Below are 22,902 nucleotides of genomic sequence, written 5' to 3' on the forward strand. Positions count from 1 at the left end.
TCCCTCCAGGCCATGATCTGTCCAGAGTCTACATACCATCCAGTCAATGCCCTGCACTCTGCTAATGTTGTCTGCTTGGCTCTCCTAATAATGTGACCTGGTAATCACTCATCCCAGCCTCAACTCTCCTCCCTCCTGGCTCTGAAAAATATTGGAATGACCTTCCCACCTCAACCAGGGCCAAAGAGTAACCAAACTGAAGCTGAAAATTAATCTCCTTAGGAAACATTTCACATCCTTTAAATCATATCCTCTCTCCCACATCCCACATCTTCCCCTCTGCTCGCACTACTTACATACTTCATTTTGTCCTCAGCTCTTATTTAAATTTTACGTGATCACCTGCAAATTATTTCCCCATATTCCTGCTGTCTGTGTTCACTGCTGAAATACCCAGGTCACATTTGTGTTGGCAGCCGTGAAGATGTGCTCTGCTTTCAGAAGACGAAACTGTTCTGAACAACATCCAGGACAGATTTGTGCTGATAGATGGTCTCTCCCATTGGCCACATCCACTGCATGTTTTTGAGTTAAGGTGACAAAGTTGGCATTCAACACACAGCGAGAAAAGCAGCTACCTGTGTGCTACCCGTGAATGCAAAATTGTGTTTTCTATAGCTTGATTATTAATCTTCTAGACTATAGACTACTTGACCTTACAGTTGTCTCCCTCAGTATGGTTTATTACTCTTTAAAGTAAGTACAACTTATTGTCACGATGGCTGAGGTTGTGTCTGACCTTGTTTTGATTGAATGTGCTGTAGATCCACCTTTTACACCCATTACCTGGCTGCTGCTTGTAAAGTTATCATTGTATAAATTTAGGGTTTTGCCTCTTTTTCAAAGATTGGGGGTTAAACAATCACAGGCTTTCGCTATTATTAATGGTTACTCACAATTACTAAGCAGAACCTACTGCAGTGCATATGGGACCTTTGATATTTTATGTATTTTCTCTTTAATAGGTATTGCAAAACTTTAAGATATGTCTGTGAACAACTGTTTAATGTGTCAAATTTATATTTTGAGCTTTTATTTTATTTGAGATACTGTATTACTGTTGAATAATAAAATTTCAGAATTCCAAGATTTCCAAAAGGGCTGTGATTTAACGGTCAACAATGTCAAGAACTAACTAGCAGATCTTGTCAGATGCAGTCCTTCCCCATTCCTCTCTCCCTCTCTCTCTCCTCTCTCTCTCTCGACCAATTAGACATAGTTTATGGAGTACAGACATTTCTTCACTACAGCCTCTATTGGCCCTTTTGCACATGCATGTGTGTAAACACACACACACACAAATGGCTGATAACTTGGCGGCCAAGATGAGCAAGAAGGAGAGAGAACGAGGGATGAAAAAGGAAGAATGAGAGGAGGCGTTGGTTGGGGGCGGGAGGGGGGCTGAAGGATGCTAAAGAGAATGGACAAAAGGACACAAAAAACAAGATGAAGGGGAGCAAATGGAAGTATAAGAATGGAAAACAGGTTGCAAAAAAAGAGAGGAAGAAAAATAAATAGTCAGGGGGAGAGAAGGGAGAAAGAAAAGAAAAGGATTAAGAGAGCAATACCTCTGCACCTCCCTCTTTCTCCTCACACCCTCCAAAATTATGGCGTCATGTCTCATCACTCATCTCCAACTTCCTCCTGCTGTGGGTGTGTGCGTCCGAATCAATTTTTCCTAAGGGTAACATTTCAGGGTGCAGCGCAAAGGTCTGAGACGTTACAGAGGTGCTGTGAGACTGAGGAAACAGCTGAATGAATTTTCGGTCCATAAATGTGTGTGTGTTCTTACATTTTCAATGACTTTATAAACCTTTTTTTTAACCTGTTAGTCAGTTAATTTGTCAGTCAAGATACAGTTTAATCTTGTAATTAGCTATCAGGAGTCTGAAAGAGATCCCTGCTTCACTAAATAATTGCTGGGATGTGAGTAAAAAACATTCCAGGTGACTTTTAAAGCTAGTGAAGGTCAGCCCACTTAGCCTCGTGGCAGTAGACTGTTCATGCTCAGTTAATTTTGTGAGAGATATTTCTGGCTAGCCAAATCAGAAACAAATTACCTGTGGATAAAGCACAGCTCTTCTAACATGATCAGGAAGAAGTGCCCGATATCGCATACAAACACACACACAATCTCACACCTACTGTATATACCCAACACAAAAGACACCACTACATACACACACAAAGGACATCACCCCCTTGAAGAATTAGACCCTTTCTCTCGCTCTTTTTTCTCTCTAATGATGCCATGACTAAAATGTTAATTACAGCTAAAAAGAGAAACGATTGTGAATATCAAACAGCAATTAGAATGTATCATCATCATCATTACCACCATTAGCTGCAGCACAAGATGGAGGATTATTTATCAAACGGTGGAACGCTCATCAGTTGCTTATTCAGGGCCTGAAATGTTTCACAGGCAACGTTAAAAAAAAAAAAAAAAAAATCTCCAAAAATTTGCATAATTAATGCAGCTTAAAAAATTAACTATTGCGAGTCCTGCAGCATGATAGCAAGAGCACACTGTGCTCATTGGAAAATAGCAGCTATTTTTTTTTTTTATTATGCCACCAACCATGCACACACTGTGAACATATTTAGTGTTCTCTTTCATACTAGGCTCAATAGAGGTGTGCATACTAAATGAAACACACAAACCAGTTGGTTAACAGACATAATTAAGACACACATTTACTGTAGGTGATTTTATTTTTTTCCCTGTTCCCCCTGCCCTTCCCTCTCCCTGCCATGGGTCAATTCCTGCAGTGATTTAAATTTAAATCCTTCCCTAGGTGTCAATTGTCTGATCTCCATACCTGAGCACGGTCCGATGGATCCTGGAAAATCTTTGGGTAGATAACCAGGATGAGGTCATTATCCTTCACTCAATCCACGTGGAACAAAACCTCTCCTCCCTTTTGTTCTCATTTGTCTATTGTGCTCAAACACGAAAGGTCAATCCACACTTATGACACCCAGAGGACAGCTACAATCACATTTTTGACATTAGATTGCTTTAGCAATCACATTTTTTCTTCTATGCTACCCTCCCCTCCCCTTGTGTCTCTATCTTTTACCTTTGTGATGGACCATGCAAATACAGTATGATGTCGCCCCATCTCCCTACAGCCAAACATTGAACAACAACATCACTACTATGCACCTGGTCGCCATCTGGGTTAAAAATCATAAACTAGGAAAACGTTCAAATAATTCAGGAAATCCCTGAATTGTAGAGCTTGACGTGCTTCACTTCATTTCACGTATTTCAAAACACCACAAAAGAATGAACAATGCTCCACCTTCACCTAATCAATTTTAGTTAAAGATTATTTTTGATCAAATGCTTAGTCATGTGACAAGTAAACATGAAACCGTAAAAATTACAATTATACATTACAAACTGCCTAATACGTTTGGGAAAAAAACATAATGGACTCTGTTCTCTGTCTACATTTTATTCAGTCCACAAAGTGCTAACCTCCTGTCCTGTGCAGAAGTCATAGGGAGGCGTTCAGGGTGAAAGGTGGGTGGACAAAGTCTCGGACTTTGATAGAAGAAACCAGGGTCACATCGTGTGTCCCATATGTGGCTACATGATTTCATCTGTTTTGCCCAATCTAAACATCCAAAACTCCATTAATTCATCAGGTACTCCTCTTTTGATTTCCCTTTCCTGCTCTCCACTCCCTCTATCCCATTTCCCCAGTTCTTCCTTACCTTGTTGCACAAAGGAGCCGTACACAAACCACATGGAATTGTACAGGGTTGTCGAGGACACAGATCCCATGGGTAGCCGGGGTGGGTTGAGCCAGTTGAGCAAGTACACCAGGATGCCAACGAGGAGAACAGTTCCCGCGATGCACGCCCACAGTGACAGATCGAAGGGCGCCAGGCAGGCAAACATGTCCACTGTGCGTTCGGCCTTGCGCAGCAGAACACCCACAGAGTAATCCATGTAGCGTGTGGTGAAGTCCACAACGCTCTCTCGCTCAGGCGTGATGGTCAGGGCAGAAAGTCCCACATCGGCTCGCTGCAAGAGGCAGAAGAGAGGAGTTTCAAGTATCCACACTGTGAAAATGTGTAGGTGCGGAAACAGAGCCAACAAATGTGGACTTTTGTACCCAGAGATCCGGTGGGTAAGTGCTTTAAGTTACGCCTCTTATGCTTCTCACCATCTAAAGTAAAACATTAAATTCTAAACACAAAGAAACTTTAAAAATGTACTATTGCCTGGAGACATCTGGCCTATTGATAGATAAACAAAATGGGATTTCTGAGAACAGAGCTTTTGTTGACAGTGTGTATTCTTTCACTTCAAAATTAAAGGAAAAATGCCAGTGGGGAGATGTGTTCTGTTTTTTTTTTGTTTTGTTTTTTTTACAACACTTTTAGAAAAAGTGGTCTGGGTGCACCTGTGTACAGACAGGTACGTAAGAGATAAAGCAATGCTTCAAAACAAAAAAATCAGGTACACACTCATAGGGAATTTAACTATTAAAAAAATTCACCAGTGACAGTATGCAGGAGTTGAATTTGGGAAATGCTGTGTGAAATTCTGTAATGCTGTGAAAGATTCTCTAAAATCTGTCAAACGAGAGCAGATTAACAACCCTTGTAATAAAGACACTTATAATAAATTAAGCAATGGAAATTCAAGGAAGTAGATACAGGGCCAAGAACAGATTATTTTGAATGCAGACAATATATTTCTCTTTACACAGACTGACCATGATCTTCGGAGTATGATAAACAGTGTGTGTTGCTTGAATAGTAAATTGCGGCTACAGATAAACAAAGATAAAACTATGGCAGAAAGAAGAGGCGGACCAAAAGTAAGATAATGTATGGATATGTTTATTATGTGCTGTGCATTGGCAAGTACTGTCTTGTAAGCCACATGAGGACCAGGCATATTTTGATGCATGACCTTTAACTCCTTCATTCATTAGCCAATTGATCTGCTTTCACTTGTTATTCTTGGAATTTTAAGAGACAACAAATGACTGCTTTAATTATTTAAGTGTAAAGACTTTAAGTTGAAAACAGCTGTCAGTGAGTGTCTGCCAAGAAAAATAGACTGTGCTTATCTTAAATGCAGAAACAATGATGGCTAATTAAAATGTTTTCAGTCCCCAGTGCTTGGCTAGCAGCTGTAGACATCTGCTTGTACCATAACAAGGATTTAAGATGTTGTGAGTGTGCGTGAGTGTGAAATCCATACTCGTGTGAGAGAGGGCACATATTACGAATTTGTTCGATAATGAGATTGTCTTTGTTGCTAGAAACAACTGACTGTAACAGGTTAGGTGATTTTGTAGGCCAATGTTTAGCCCTACAGCCACTGTACACACACACACACACACACACACACACACACACTGATTATACACACAAACGCACACTTGCATACTTATCCACCGCAGACCCAACACACAACATTCTTATCTGCGTACGCGCGCACACGCACGCATGCACACACAAAACAAACAAAATTTTAATCCATTGTAGGCAAAAAAATCAGCTAATTTCACAGACGAGTGAGGAAACAAAATGCTTAAATGTGCAGAAATTGTCACTTACACTGCATAAGAGGAATAGTAGGAGAAACCCTGCAGGACGTCTGTTGGTTGAGACAACAATATGCATGCAAGTGTGTGTGTGTGAGTAGAGATGAATTACCATGCTGACTTCTGTGGTCAGTCAACATAGAAACTTGCATAGAGCACTTTGGATAATAATTATCTGGTATAATTGGTTTTTGGAGAGATAAATCTTGTTGCTGACTGATGGGGAAAACAAAATTATTTGCATGTTCAGTTTATTTACAGCCTGAGCTTGTCTGTGTACACATAAATATGCATTGTGCTGAAAGCATTTCTGTATCATTTTGTGAGCTCTTTTAGTGGTGGTGGAGGGGAAGGGGAGGGGTGAAGGAGAGCCCAATCTTAAAAAATGCTCAAGTCTGACACACAGCCAAATGAAAATAATGAACTTAAGGCATGGAAAACTTTGGAAAAAAACATAGCTGATAATAAAAACCCTCCTTGACCTATAAATAATGAACGTGTGCAGCAGCTCAGTGCAATTCCAGGAGGACATCAAAGGGCATTGCACGCATGCACACGTGCGTGTATGCACACACATACATACACACACCACACACACACCACACATACGCACACACACCACACACCGGCATGAACACAAACACACTAAGATGTATACACAATAGGATATGATAATGATGAGTATTGCCTGTGGTAGAGAAAACACTGCATTGACCTCTGTCAGTTGAAAGTTACAACTCTGTTGCACCATTGACAACACCTTACATTACCTGTCTCCAAATCTGGTACTACCTAACAAATCTAACCGGGTTCAAAATATTTGTTATTTCTTCACATCGGAGAAATGACCAAGTTAGATATACTAATGTGGTTTCAGGATGCAAGATACTTTATTTTCCCTCATTCAGGCACACTTACATGTAGTATATAAAATTCCAAACAATAGTTTAATTGCTAAAGTGCTTGTAGTAGCTATCATGGATTAAAATAATCTTAGTAAAGTCACTTTAGATGGTGACAACGTTGTATCTAGCTGAAATACTTCAATAATCCTGCCTCTGGGAAGAAGATGTCCCACTGTTGTTATTACTGCCATTTTTAGTGGCCTTGTTACATCTGGTGTAAGCAATCCATAAATTATTTTGGGGACAAAAGAATGGCGTGACTGTAAGGAACTAAGGTAAGCTCAAGGCTTATTGCTGGCGGGGCCCCCATAAGACGAGGAAAGGAAGGAAAGACAGAAGATGTCTGTGAAATCATGAGCTATTTAGTATATTCAGATGCTGCTTGTAATGTTTCCATGTGTTTGCTTAGCTTTTTTATTCCTTAGATAAATGTGCTCTGTCTTTGCTACAGGATAGAGGATGAGCATGCTGGGAGCAGAGATGAAAATCTGAATTAACGTGACTATTCAGACCATACGCTTTTGAAAAGAAGCATTCTTTCTTTCTGTTTATCTATTCCATTCTATCCTTCTGTAAACAGTAAGAGATGACCAGATGGATTACAATATCAAACATATTCAATACTTTGACAAAATAATCTTAAATCTTCTGTACTGTTTGCCAAAGGCTACTAGAAAAGCTGTCCATTGTCTGCATTGGAAACTGTAAACAGCAGTGTTGGAAAGGACAGATGGACAACAGACAGCTCTGGCATCTAAATTGAGGGGAATAGACCTGGCAGCACAAAAGTTTGGGTCACGAGCTTGTTTCACAGCAGTGAAATTGGTACATTTTTTGCTAATGGACTACAAAGGTGAGGCTACATCAGCTAACCCTAACCCTGTATGTAGCTGTGTTATAGCTAAAGTAGTTATTATCCAACTGTGCCAATTTCCTGCCCACAAACTACAGGCCTCTTCATCTTTGTGAAATCCACATTTATAGCCGCATGCTCGCTAAAGGAAAGTCATCTCCACTTTTCCACTTTTCACTGAGGCAGTTCAAGTGTCTGCCAGTAGTTATGGATCAAATACTTGAAGATACTTGAAACTAGTCAAATTAGTCAAATTATGATTGGTGTTTTCACCAATACGCAATATCACATTTCTCAATCTTTAAGGTCAGCCCCTCTCTGGTCCACTTCAGACTACATTCTGCAGTAGTTAGTGAATGAGTTTCTAAATCCCTCCGTCCAATTTAAAGAAGTTAAACTCTGCCCTATGGTAGCATATTTCAAATATTTGCTTTTGAAGTGGCATGATTTCTAGTGGGAATGTTATGATAGGACTGAAGAATCAACCTGAGGGAGGCTATAGTCCTACTTAGAATAAGTGATGCCTATGGCATGTGCCTGCTTGCATGCATGCTTCTCCTCCTTTTGTATTGGTGTAGTATGTGTGCATAAATAGGCAACAATAACTCCATATTTGCATATTTTCTGCGCAAATTAAATTCTCGTTTATCTTTATCCAATCCATCTAATTGTTCTCCAATAGTCCATTTTATTTTTCTTGCATATTAAGTGTGTGTGTTCGTACATGTACTGTATGTAAATCATTTTCTTCTCACCTTAAACACCAATTCACCCATCAGTCCATTCCACTGACCATCAGGCTGCAAGCTTCCATATTTGTGGTCTGGAGCGACGTAGATCTCATACTTAAAGCCCAGGTAGTTGGACAGGGCATCCAGGACGTCAATAGAATAGCCCTGGTACTTCTTTGGTTTCCCCAGAACGTTCTCTGACACCATAACAAACGGCTCCTCCTAGAAGGCAAAGATCAATCAGTGTGTCAGTAAGTCAGTCAAGCAGCCAATCAATACACCAGTCATTCAAGCATTAAATCACCCAATTACTCAAGTGGCCATTATACCACCACAAACGCTCATCCTAAAGGGGGGGGGGTGTCTTTGAGAGCCCACATTACACTTACAAAAAGGTGCTGTCAAACACATAAAGGTAGGCTTCCCTGTGGAGTTTACATTGTAAAAAAACAACTTGGACAGTTGAATACATTTCCTACCACGAACAAAAACAAAGCCTTTTCATGTTTTAACACCTGCATATTTTATAGTGGTCTGCAGACTTGTTTTTCATCCCTTGCTCTTCATCAGTGCTACCTTTGAAAGCTACCTAACAGCCCCCTCCTCTCAGTATGCATTACCATCCATGTTGGGTGCAAATGTGATTTGTCACTCCTCCGACGTGAGAAATGTCACAGCCAGGGTGAAATCTAATCCCTGTAGGTGAAATGTGTATCACGTCCTCCTCTCCTGTGCCATGTGTGGTTCTCATTCACTGGTTCTAACAGTATGGGAACTCAAAAGAAAAAAAATCTCTACAATGTCTCTAGAGGCCAAAAACTCCACTTAGATGAGCAGTGACTATACATAAATAGAACTGGAAGGAGCAGCAAACTAAATGTCATCGGTAGGCCAAATTTTTTTTACCAATATGGTAAAAAAAATAAAAATAGTGCTGTTTCTGACCCGAAAGAATATCCTTCTGTTGTGGTTTTGAGGGTAAGCTGGATGCTAACAAATGTACCAAAGCTGACGCAACAGCATGCTCTACTTAAAATCTGTCCACCTGTTTAAATTGGTTAAATTAAATGATTAAGCACTTTCCTTTTTTAACTGTCTAATTGGGATTCCTGAAGCAAAACAAGATGTACCCCCCAGTTTTGTTTTGGCTAAGATCCCAAAGTTCCCTACTCAGCTCTCTTTTTATTCACAGAGGAAACCGTGTTTAATAATTTATTTAAAACATAACTCATAAAATATTTTCAAATGAATTAAAATGTTGAAAATCAATAATTGCACAATGCAATTCAGCAGATTTGTTTGTTTTGTTTTTTGAGTCATTTTCATGACTGTGCAATGACTGTGCAATGCATCTTGTTTATCGTTATCACCACGGCATCTAACAAAGGCCAGCTTCTCATCTTAGAAAAGAAAAACAAATGTTCATGTTTACTTGTATTTACTGTTCATGCATTGGATGTTTCATGAGAGTTTTCTCTTCAGTTCTTGTCTGCTTCACCTCCCACCCCCCTTTCTCCCTCACCCTCGTTTCTCTCTTCTTTAATAAATCCCTATTGATGAGTGAAATGTTTTAGGCCAATATGTCTTGCAGATTTATGAGGGCCTGTGTGTTATTGACTGGATACTGGCTGCACATTAAGTTCACACACACACACACGCACACACACGCGCACGCACACGCGCGGGCTATGCTACGCATTAACTTGGCGGTTTCTAATCCTTGCTAGCTGCTGCCGTTCAATAAGCTATTAGGCAGTGAGTGGACATGCATGCCAAGTCCCTTACTCACCACAAGCATCCATCAATCAAGGCAGGAGTACCCACCGACATACACACCCATACATACTGAATAACCCCCCAAGTGCCACTGATCGTTTCCCTATGCGGGTACTTTAAACCTTTATTAACAAACATAAACATGGGGGAGAAAGCACGGCTGACCCTGGTGTACAGGGGGAAAAGAACACAGTCCACCTGCCCAGGCCCTAATACTTAAATACACTTCTAAAGGTGAATGTTCGCATTGGAGGCTCATTACCAAGGTAAACCATGCAGTAAATAGCTACAATGACATTATTAGAATTTAATTGGCACTGTTGAAGGCAGCAGAGAATTTAGATATCAAGGTTTCACCAACAGTTTTTCCAGCATTCACATGAGGGTGCAAAATTATTATCCACAATTTTTCCCCCTCGATGGTGTATGTCTTATATAATATATGATAAGCTAAGTAACTGTTAATTAGATTACAAAGGATGTTACGCTTCTTGTAGACAAACAAATTTGGGTTTTAGAAAATTACAGATTTGGTTTGAATTGGCACTTGAAACTCATATTGTTAAACTTGAGATGTTCCTGAAGAAAACTGCAAGGATTCCCATTTAAAAACACCATCAACCTATCCCCTTTTCATTTACCCCATGTCCATTTTCTCTCTATGGTTTTGCAATAATAATTCAGTTCATTGTGCATTGATTGCTTTCCAAATACAAGCTCTGTGGGATACAGTGAACAAACATACAAATACACTCACACACCAACAAAAGGCACACATGCAGTGAACACCTATGCTGTAAACATGTATGCACATAACGCATAACCAACAGTGGCAGGAAACAGCAAATCAATACAAGGAAAGAAAACTGTGCATGTGGACCTCTTTAAAGGTGTGTGAATGTTGGGATGATAGTGTTTGAAAATACTGAAAGCATGATTGGTATTTTATCCGATTATGGTACATTGTAGCCAAAGGACTGGGAGAACAGAATATGTAAAAGCACCTAATGCCTCCCTAGTGTCTAAAAGCCACGCCATGATGGGGCTAAGCTCTCTGTTCTCTGGAAAGGAAACAAGTTGTTTGACTGATGTCATTTGAAGTTTGCTGTAAAACAGTTCTCTCCTTCACTTAGACATCAACATGAAGCTGACTTGATGAACGCACCACTTGCTGGAGAGTTATTGCTCTTTTCACCTTTTTTTAAGCTTGTACAACATGGTGGCTGTTGAGGAAGCATTGTCATACCTCTCAGAAACTAACCGGCCAAATCACTGTTTGAATGAACCTGAAGTAAAATAATAATAATAACAACAATACTGTAATAAATAAGGAATTCATTAGCAGCAAATTGCTAATCTATAAAATCTGGTTTAAAACAGTTGTTCAAGTTTTGACTTTTGAGAGGCAGCCAGTCATGTAACCTAAACACTTCCTTTAGTGCACTGGTCGGTCTTGCTTTGAGCTGCCGGGCTCAATCGATACTCAGTCGATGGTTTCCAGACTAAAACCTTGTAAGGAAAAATTACCTTGTGAGATGTAATCTGGCTTTGTGACGCTAATCTCTCTCTCTTTTTTCTCTGTTGTTATTTTGTAGACCCTTCTTTTCTCCTGCCACTCACCAGCTGTGATATACACAATTTAGCGTCTTTCCACACCACAGCATCCCCTGCCTTCCCTAGGACACCTTGTCTCTCTCCATCCATCCAGCCATTGAAGCTACAATACTTCCCCCTGTTGTCATTTTTTCAATATCATTTCACATCCTCACATATTCAGCAAAACTTCTCTTCTATTTTTCTCTTCATCTTTCCAATATTGTTGCCATCTCTCGTTCCCATCATCCCTCCTCCCTCTCACTTTCTTCTACACTAATTCCTTCGGCACAAGTTCATCCCCTGTCTCCTCTTGACTGGAAGTACCACATGTGGTCTCAGTGTTGCTCGGGTGTTTTTGGAGACATGACTTGGGGATGGAGCAGCAATTTTCCACAAAGACTCAGTAATGGCATCTGAAGAGCCCTCTGAGGGAATGCTGGGAACGACAAGAGTCATGTGGTGATTTGCAGCATGGTGAGCATTTTCAAAACACTCTGTGGATTTGTCTGTGAAATTGGTGCAAATTGGTGCATTTTGGAAAGCCCCAACAGTCTCTGCGGAAGATTAGATTTCATATTGTTATAAATATGAATTTTCCCTTGGTCTCTGTTTGATAAGGTTGAGAACATGTATCACAAAACAATAGACAAGTAGCGCAGATGATGTAACACAAATTCTCCTCTTCATCCCTCCTTCCAGTTGAACAGGTCCAACATTTCTATGAACTGGAACTACACTACTAATTTGTGTTACTGAGTTTTTTCAAACGGGTAAACTCGCTAAAAACAGGCAGTTGACTCCTTTCAAACTGCCAGGTCAGTTTACCTTTCTGTTCGGACTGAGAGGACACAGGCACACAACTGCAGGGAGCACACGGACACATGGACACACGGACACATAGACGCAGGGGAAGGTATATCTTCACGGATCAAATGGATCATCCCAAGTGTTGTGTGTGTTGTGTTATGTGTGTTTTAAAAAACTTATTCTGGGGCTGTGCTCACTCTTGCTGCTCCAAGCCCAGTACTCTCAGCGGAAGGTGTAGCTGCAGTATTTCCCATTTAACAACACCGTGCTGGGCAGGTCACAGGTCTGTTTCACAGTGTTTGTGTGCTCTGAAAGAGGTCACAGCGCGGAAAAGGGGGCGAAAATTAGCGTGTTCACCACAATCAGACCTCCACAAATACCCATGACTACTGTAGAGTCATCTGACTGGGGAGTGAATGCCGATTGTACTTTTTCACATTTACAACAAAAGACTGATGTTAGCAAGTGTTAGTGGATTTTATGTCCAGTGTAGAAGGGGCTTTAGATATATTCAGTGCCAACATTCACTGCTGGTAAATTAGAAGCTTGATCCTCTACAGTATGTAGTCTGTAGGGGTTAAGCCTGTCGCACATGAACTTTCACGCTAGTACAAACAGTACAAAGACCTGTTGATTGCCATAGTATACGAGAATCTTGTTGTTGTTGTAGCACTCAACTACTATCAACCATCATTGATCATTATCATCAATCATTATCAATCATCACTACACGTTTATTTGTAGTACAAATGCGTCTGTAATTCCACTTGTGGTTACTGTGTACCTTATTGTCTTCCAAAGTAAAACTATAGGTTCATTTGGGGAAAACTGATTTCCCTTTCATTATCTCCAAAAATGTGAGCTGAAGTTAAAAAGGGACATCTTATGCCTTTGGCTGCATATTTGGGCTGCTGTAGCTATACTCACAGCTTGCTACTCATAAATGTGGAGTAGAACCAGGGAAATGTGGGTGCACCCTCGAAAAAATTAAGAAGCACAGAATATTACAAAAAGATGAAAAGTCAGCTGCTGAGATGAATCAAACTAAATTAGGTCATTAATAAGTCAGTGGGTGGTAATTTATAGGCCATCTGATTTTACACCTTCAGAGTCTTACATCTTAAGAAAATCAAGTTCCTGTCTAAACCAGATCGTTATAATGTAAGCGTTTAAGGCTTCAAATTTAACTCCCAGAGCAAATTATCAATTTTGGTCACGTTTGTGACCAGCAGCATTGCACTACTGAGCCCTGCGTAGGGTCATAAACACATAATTATATTGATGTAACCATTCCTTGGTAACATCCATTTAATAATCAATACAGCCCCTGCTAATCAATGGCATTGATTTAGAGTCACTGGCTCTAATAGAGGTATGATCTCATCATCAATTGACATCAATAGCTATTCAACAGTCTGACAGATAGAATAGAGTGAACATGTCCTCTTACAGGTTAATGTTTGTGTACGTGCGTGTGCATTTGTGTGCGTGTGTGTGTGTGTTCACACTGCATGTCACTCTCCATGGTAATATATGAGCCCATTGCACCTTACAGACAGAAAACACAGAGAATAAAAGACCAAGGGCAAAACAGAGCAATCTGTTCCGAAGGTCCCTCTAGAAACCTTCACATAATGCACACACACACACACACACACACACACACACACACACACACACACGATCAGGATGTGCCCTCCAACCATTCTCACAAAAGAAAACACTACATTCAGGCTCCACCCTGGACATTCTACACTATATCTATCTATTTCTGTCTTTAAGCCCTCGTAAAACATCAGTCATCTAGGGTAACAGACAGACACAGACACTCACAGACACTCACACAAGCATTTACACAACCAGAGGTACAAAAACTGAAAGGTAGGTGAGCAACAGAACATAGAATGTGATATACAGTACACCTATAGGGGCCACCCTACGCTAGTGCAGGGAAGAAGGACAATATTCAAAAACACTATCCATATTCTTTTTCCCTTTATGGATGATAAAAATCAAAGGATGGAAAAAAATTAGAGAGAGACAAAGGATAGCCTCAAAGATGTCTAGCATTATCTCTTTCTTTTCTGCCTCGCACTTCAAAGACAGGATATAAAGAATTTACAGCAGTGAATCTTTAAAGCACTCATGGGATGTACTCAAATCGATGCTGCAGGCAAGACTGACAGGGCTGCAGTTTCACTATCATCTCCAACGACTCCAACGGCCTCTGCCATCTTGCTGTCAAATGTCAAAACGGAAGCTACTGAAATGATGATAGCTTGGTCCATTAGTGAACTCACCTTGTTACATTTTCTTTGTGTTTCGCTTTCTCTGACTCCTCTCTTTCCTTTCAACACTTTGTCTCTGAAACGTTTGTCTGCTAATTTTTCTTTCCCTCACACCAGCTCTCAAACAGTTCCTCTCTACAGCATTGTCCACAGAGACAGCTGAATGATGAGCAGAAAACTAAACAAAAGGACGGATCTATGATAGAGCACTAGTCACAACAGTCCCTTTGGTTGGGGTGAACAGGACAGTTTTCAAACATTTTTTAAGTGTGTCCACCTGAAATCACAAGACCAGAAAAAAAAAGAAAAAAAAAAAAAAAAAAAAAAATGTGCACACATATGAACACACTGGTCAGGTATACTCACCAGCACAGTGACGACTCGTAGCACCACTCCTCTCATGTTATTTTCCAGTTTCCTGTCTGTCAGTGTGCCGTTCAAGCCATGAACTGGGTCCCATGTTGCAAGCTGTGCTCATAAGCAAACAGAGAGAGAGAGAGACATAAAAGTTAGATTCACAGACAGCCTGGATGACGGGTTGGGTGTACAAAGAAACAAAGTGGCAAATATACTTTGAGCACACACACACAAGATTAAAAGAGGGAGGATTTAAAAACAATGGAAGCACACGATTGTGCTCCAGATGGAACACTTAGAGCATTTAACAAAGTCAGAAAAGAAACGAGATTCTTTAACATGTTTGAGAGAAAAGAGATTATGAAACACACTCAGTTAGAGCATTAAAGAACAGTAACCTGATAACTGTAAAAGACAAATATCTATCTATCAACTGAATATTTTATCTTCCACTGTCCTACTTTCTATTATCTCCCCCTTTTATATGCACTTGTATGCATTTTTGTCAAACTGTTTTCCTGAACACACCAAGGCTTATCCCCAGTGCACCGTCTACTGTGCCTGTGAAAATGATGATTTTCTTTTATTCAAAAATGCTTTATGAGTCTGACCCAGACTTCTATGTCTATCAAATTGCATCATAAACTTCCAGTCTTTTCCCTTGGACCACATTATTTAAGTCCCTAACCATATTTTCTTCATCTATGTGCTGCCTTCTGCTTTCAATAAAATATTGTTTTTAGCTTCAAAGATCAAACTAGCCTGGTCTCCCTGTAGAAAAAGAGGCAGTAGGAAAAAAAAAGAAGTGATTTAGCTGCCTGCTATTCAAAGACAAACACACACAAACACACACTGTGATACACACAAAACTGCACGGCATGATTTGTGCTTAGAAGAAAACACAAACACACCAGAGAAGCAGAGGGCATACAGCGGAGGGAAATATGGGATAATCCATTTTTCTAAAGCCTGAAGTTGCTGTTGAATGTGCAATTCTCTGCCAATTCTGATCAATTCCCTTTTGGGACCAACACTTACAGTAAAGCTGAGCTGAACTGGTTTCTTTTTTATGCCATACCGTTTAGTTAACATTTCAAATCCTGTTTGAAGTATTGTTGGCAGAATAGAGGACAACTGATTAACTCACTCCTCTGGTAGAATTACTTTCTTTTGTGTAGTCAAGAGCAGATTTTTGCTTTAGACACCTTTAGATAACTTATGTTACAGTATGCTCATAGCGCTGCAGGTGACCAGTGGGCAACAGTGAGAGTAAAAACTGAATTGCTTTTCGCCCCTTCACATACCCTTCACATGCCCTACCCGTGGTTGACCCCTGCAGGAGTTTTTACTTATTTTGCCTGATCACACTTCCTGTCAGGAATGAGTAGGAATGCATAGACTGATTAACTGACATCTCTCTGACTCTCTTTTTATCTTTGTTGCAAGGGTTGCAGTGCGAAACATTACAACTTCATTATTCTTATTATTACAAAGAGTTCAGTAAACCTCACACTATCCCCAGCATAGTTTCACCCATCTTATGAGCCAGAATCAGTGAAAACATCTGTGATGGTATGCAGGGAGCTTAAATTCTCACTGCTGTTAAACACAGAAATATTCAAATTATCATAACATCAACGCTGTAACTTCAAATAATGGAATTCACAGATAAGCTGCCCGTCTGTCTGCATTTATGTCACTCGCACAGACACAGCCGGGTAGATTATATTACATGTTGTCCTTGTTTGCAGCCTGGAGGGGGAGATGTGGAGCTAGAATATGAGTCTGACTCCTGTCCCACACAAACCAAAATCTGTAGCCCCTATTTTTGTTCTTTCTCCATTTTATATGCAGAAAACAGAAGCATTTGTAATCTTCTGTTTCTCTGAAGATGAGCCAACTAACTTTTATTTTATAACATCGAAAAACTACTGTTGTGTAATTCTTCTCGCTACAATCCCAATGTCAACAAAGCCCTTGATCGTAGTGCATGAATGTGTGTTTAAGTCCTATTCTATATGTACATATGCTGCCTGCAACCCTTCCCAGTTAGTGCATACAGTATAAGTGGAGTGTATGTATGTGTGTGCTAACAGTTGTGAACTTGCAAATATGGGAAAGGGGGTGGATGTAAAGTGAAAAAGGGATCACAAACAAGAGATAGACAGGACACACATGAGAGGGCAAGAGATAACATAAACAAGAGAGAGAGACACTACAGCAGAGAGAGAGAGAAAGGGAGAGATGGGGAGCATACAGCAGACAAACAAGAGACTGGTACATGGTGAGCAGAGATGATGTGAGACATTGTAATAGGTACATTTAAAGCACAATAGCTGTTCTAAGTGCTTGTAAAACATATTTGTGTATAATCAATAAAAACATTGGTGGAGCAGCAACATGCTACCAACTTTCATTTCATAGTCATACCTGAGCTCATCTTCAGGAAATACAAATCCAGAAAACAGTGCCTATAGCACAACAAGATTCAAATAGAAATTAGTATATTTTAGATTGGCTAAAAATAAATAAAAAAACAAAATGAAAGAGGAACATGAATAGAAATTATGCAAAGAGCTGTCTTATTAAATTACATTACATTACTCCGAAAGGTGTGAATCTCAACACTGGCATGGTGCTGATTCACAATGACATTGTGACATAACCTCACCAGGTAACTGGTACAAACAAGAGTAAATGCCTTGTTAGCAGAGAGGCGCATGCACACACACGTACACACACACACACACGCACACGTACACGTACACACACACACACACACACACACACACACACAGACAGACAGACACACACACACACACACACAGTGAGAGAGAGAAAGAGGCCACACATGCAGGACTATGCCTGTTGTCACTTGTCTGTCCTTCACTAATGCCCCCAAAGGTGATATGCGCTAAGGCTGGAACACTAAAAAAAAATTTAGATTTTCCAAGATAGTTTGAAGGAAAGTCCTTTTTTAGTGCCTACTATACACAGAAAAACACTAATAAAACAAACCTCTGTTGCAAAATTTAGTCTGGTGGAAGAGAAACAGTACTGAAACCAGGATCAGGGGACGTATTTGACTGAAAAGTGAGCAGCGATAATGGGCCTTAAGCCCTGAGAAAAAAGTAATAAACAGTGAAATGTAGGTAAGTGAACCGTAGCAAACACACCTGCCACTGCACACTGTATATCAGGCTTGTACTGAGCTGTCTAGCTATATGGTGCTGAGCCACAATCCTTATATTTAAAGTCAGTTTAAATTTATACAGATAACATTTACAGATAATGACAGAGTAACAAAAACAGTGTGGTTTTCTCTTATTAGTGTTTCCTGTACTGCCTTTGAAAAACAAAAACTGCCTTCTGCTGTCATGTTACCCTTAAGCAAGGCACTTAATATTGATTCCTCTGGACTGCATGAATAAAACAAGAGTTCTTCAAAGACTATCTTGAAAACTATGTTGGTCTCTAATGCCTTTTGCACCAGTTATCAGTCAATAAAAAAAAAACCATCTGTTTTAGCTTTTGTTGAGGTGCTAAATCCCTTAGCCACAGTGTTCGAAGTCAAGACTGCACTTTGAGAATGTGAAAAGAGAATATGAATAACATTAAAAAACATTCAGCAATGAACATTCTGCAGTGGCCTGTAATGAATGCAGTTTGTGCTGCATTTCCCACAGCGTTTAAACATTAGCCAATAAGATGTGGAAAAATGGAGAGGTCACGTGGACAAGATCAAAATAGCATCTTAGCGAGGAGGCTCCAAGCAACCCTACACGATTTAATTAAATATCCCTAATATACATTGCTATTTTTCTGAGGAGAACCTCAGTGTTATGTCAAAAACCAGTCCTACCAAGATTTGGGTTAGGTGAAACTTTTCTCAAATTGATTCAACTATTATACACAAACCAAACTGTTGAGATCCTAACAAATAATACCATCTCTAAACCCTTTAGTCTGCAGAGATCTACCCGACAGGCCTGCCCTTACATACCATTTGGGAGATTAATCATTACATTTCTTTATATACGGATGACATCATATTTTCCATATGTTTCACTTCTGAACTAAGTGAAATAATCTAAGCAAATAATGACCCTCTGGTAGTTATAGTAACTGAAATGAAGTCCAATTTGCCCACATCTATGGTCAGATAATCTAATGAAAATGACTATTCTACCTCAGTTTTTATACTTTTTTCAAGCACTCCCTTTGCAATTATGACACGTTTCATGGTAAACTTAAATTATTTGTACACAAACATGTAGGTGATATGCCTGCACTGTCTCAATTAAGTCCTATTTGCGGTAATGAATAGTTCATGCCTGCTTAAAAAAGATGGAAAATTTAGGTCATGGTATATGAAAGGTATTCAGAAATATATCATATAGTTCTGAGTCAACAATGGATATACAAAAAGACCTTGATTGTTTAAAAGCTTAAAAACAGATAATAAATACATGCTGCAACAGCTTTATATACATGAAATGACTTTAGTTCAAGAGGTTAATGAGAGAGTATGTCACTCCTGTCAAGCTTCATCATATGTCTGCAAATTCCAGATGTTTGTACTGTTATATACATTTCTGGAAGAAAAACATTATCTACTTCATTTTCTATGCAAATGTCCACTTCTGGAAGGATGTTAAAGGATGTCTGTCAGAGATGTTAAATACTAAAATCCCTTTAAATGTAAAACTCTAAGTACTTGGAATATATCCAAAGGACGTAATATCATCAACAAAACACACTTCGGACTTCTTCGAGCCAGGAGAGCCATGTTGGGAGAGTATGGATGCTCCATCGTTGAGAATGTGGATAAGGGAGCTTTCGGGCTGTAACTAACTTACATTGCTATGGGCAAGCACAAAGACTTCCTTTAGATCTGGCAACCATACATGAACATCATAGGAGATAGAAATGTAGGTTTTACCTGAAAAGAAATAGTATTGTCACTGTATGATGCATTCTGTATGGGATGTGATAAGAAAATGACAATTAAAAAAAAGAAGATAAAAAGATGAGAATCGCGTCAGTCAACATCATAGATCACTACGGTAATCACAGAGGCTATCAACCAGGCTCATTCACACACACTTACAGACCAAAACACACACACACAAAGTACATTATGCATTAAAGACACATCTAATTTTATTCTCCCACTCTCACTATGAGTTCACCGTGATAGATTGTCAATGACTAAATGAGTCACCGCTTGCTACTGAGATGTGTGTTTTGTAAGCTCAATTTGTGGAGGTGAGGGAGGTGAACATTAAGATTATTATCCAAATTGCTCTTAGTAAACATTGACTGGACTGAATAGCAGTGTCTTGGTTTGATTGTACTCAACAGTGCAGCTTTTGCACAGAACATTTTTAAGATCAGTTTGGGCACATTTCCTTGAATTTTCACTCAGTTATTTAGTAATAGTTAAAAACAGCACTTGTTAAATGCCTGGTTCTCTCATGCTGTTATGACCAGTGCACATTGTTGCAAGGCTGTGCTGCATTCATTACTTCAAATGTTGAATTATTATTATTACTGTTAATTATTATTATTAGATTTCTGTCCATAATAGGCTGCTGCACTGTACATTACGGTAATTTCTTGATCACTTCCAAATGTTAATAAAAGCCATAAATTATTTAATTTCCATTAACATAGTTATCTGATATAGATAAATTATCAGAACAATTTACAAACGTGAGTGGGTTTATTTTAATTATTACTAGGGATAAAGAATGGATGAGGAAGAGGAAAGAAGGAGAAGGAGAGAAAGAGAGAGAGAGAGAAAGAGAGGAAAGTAAGTCAGAATGAAATGAAAGAACCTCTCTTCAATATTACAACAAAATTGGCTAGGCTACATTATCTGAATATCAATATTTCCACTCTATATTTATATTGTTTTGACTTTCAGTTAACAAGAGAGTGTGGAGGCAGCTTTGCGCGTGTGTGTGTGTGTGTGTGTGTGTGTGTGTGTGTGTGTGTGTGTGTGTGTGTGTGTGTGTGTGTATACGAGTCAGAAACTAAAATGGCAGCCTGGCTAGCAGAGTGGCCCATTGCCTCTGCTTATCTCCACAGCTCCAGATAAGGGTTCATTTCCCCCTAACAGTACGAAATAAATGTGCGTTTGTGTGCGTTTGTGTGCGTGTGTGTGTGTGTGTGTGTGTGTACGTGTGTTAAGTCAATGACCCACTGTGTCTAGACCGTTACAATGTAGACTCAGGCTTCAAGACACTGCTATTAGCATAACACAATGCTTTTTCTTTCTATTCATCTAACACTATCTCTATATTTTTTCTTTACAAGTGCATTCTTTCTCCCTGTGTCTGTAACTATCTACATGTCTCTTGTCCTACACCTACTTTCTTTGAAACATTTGGTAATTAAATCACCTCTCTTGTGCACATGCACCAAGCACAGAGCTCTAAGCAAGCCTCTAGGACCTATACCTTGGCCTGATAATTAATCAACATGAATAATAGAATAATATTGAGATGTGAGAACATTTAATTTGCTAGCCAATGACTATTCTTATCTGTAACTCCTTTTCTAAAGACAGCTTGCTAACTAGCACTAAAGTAAAACTTTCAGGCTGTTTATATCAAAAGTCTTAAAAAGTTACAATAATTAGAAGTTACTTTTTCATGTGATTGATATAGAGTCACTTACTTTTAATGTTTTCACTGACAATATATTTATGTGCTTATTTCATTCCCAAATGAGATCAAACACATAAAATATCTATTATAGTTTTTATAAGCTATAACACTGATCCAAACAGACAGCTGTTAGCTGCAATCACATCATCACAAATCACACTTCACTGCATGTAGTATTTCCTTTTAACTTGTAGGCTAAGTTCCCTAATTAAAAACAGTTGATTAGCAAGTTAAGATAGCACTAACTTAATTCACTTCATTAGCCACAGCGACTGATTTCAAAGTTGCTCTAACATTGAGTTTGAAAATTCAAATAGTAGTGTACCGCACATCTATAAGAAACAAATCAAATGCTTCACACACTCTCACTCATACAAGACACATACTGAATAAACAGAAAGAAGACGCCCACATTTGTACGAAGCTAAACCAACATAAGATTTCAAACGATTCAGTCAACTAATGTCAAATGCCTCATGCCTCCTTGGTAAAGATCTGACCAAACCTCTGAACACACATCAACAATTTACATAGATTCACAATGGGGACACAGGTGTTACACCCATGAAAAGTAGGTGTCCACACTGGCAGTGGTCATTTTATATAGATGTGGCATTCAAACAAATTGACAGGGCGCTACATCTGAAAACACAAGTAGGGCAAAAAGTATTTAAGTAAAGAGAAGAAACAAAGGTTACTCAGCTACCTAAACACTGAGCTTCTTTTGCTAGCTCCTACATTGAAATACTGAAACTGGTAGGATAAACTAAGCACTTAGAAAAGATTTGAAATGATCAAAGTTCAAGAGCAACATATTAAAAATAAAATATAACAGTTCTAGTGATTATTAAACCTCAGTGATAAGCTCTCCCAAAGCTAGAATTCGATGAATAGCCTATTAAGGTCTGTAAAGCCATCTAGCAATGTGGGCATTAAAATGTTTTTACTATCATCATTTGTGCTCCTTTTTTTGCAGTCATTAAAATCATCACGACTAATGTGATGGCAATAAACTGAAAAACAATACAACATGTAGCATTGGCAAATTGTAGCTTTAATGTTTTATGTGGTTCTCAGGGGGAATCAATGTCGCATCTGTAAGAACAAACAGATATTCAAGCAAACAATATGATATGAATAAGTGTTGATTTATTCATATCACTCTAACTCGCATCTGATGTTGTCATTTTGCAGAAGTGATAGGGGAGATTTTGTATATCTCACAGCAGGGCATTATGTTTTTTCATCAGGGCTTGATGGTGTTCATTGTTTCCTCTCATCATTTGTTTTCATTAACTTTTTTTTTCCCATGTTGTTTTTTTTCCCTTTAGGGAACTCA

At 39.2% G+C, this 22,902-nt stretch overlaps 1 protein-coding gene across 3 annotated transcripts in view; it reads right to left on the reverse strand.

Moving 5' to 3' along the window:
- The window catches only part of grid2 (glutamate receptor, ionotropic, delta 2), a 469,811-nt gene that overhangs the window by 91,989 nt on the left and 354,920 nt on the right, over positions 1-22,902 (reverse strand). For all 3 annotated transcript variants that reach the window (XM_056376388.1, XM_056376390.1, XM_056376391.1), the window contains exons 9-11: positions 14,899-15,000; positions 8,090-8,287; positions 3,727-4,039 (exon numbers count right to left, since the gene is read on the reverse strand). In XM_056376388.1, coding sequence (XP_056232363.1) covers positions 3,727-4,039; positions 8,090-8,287; positions 14,899-15,000 — 613 coding nt within the window. The remainder of the gene's footprint in view (positions 1-3,726; positions 4,040-8,089; positions 8,288-14,898; positions 15,001-22,902) is intronic.

This window comes from Seriola aureovittata, chromosome 5, assembly GCF_021018895.1.
Source record: "Seriola aureovittata isolate HTS-2021-v1 ecotype China chromosome 5, ASM2101889v1, whole genome shotgun sequence".
Lineage (NCBI taxonomy): Eukaryota > Metazoa > Chordata > Actinopteri > Carangiformes > Carangidae > Seriola > Seriola aureovittata.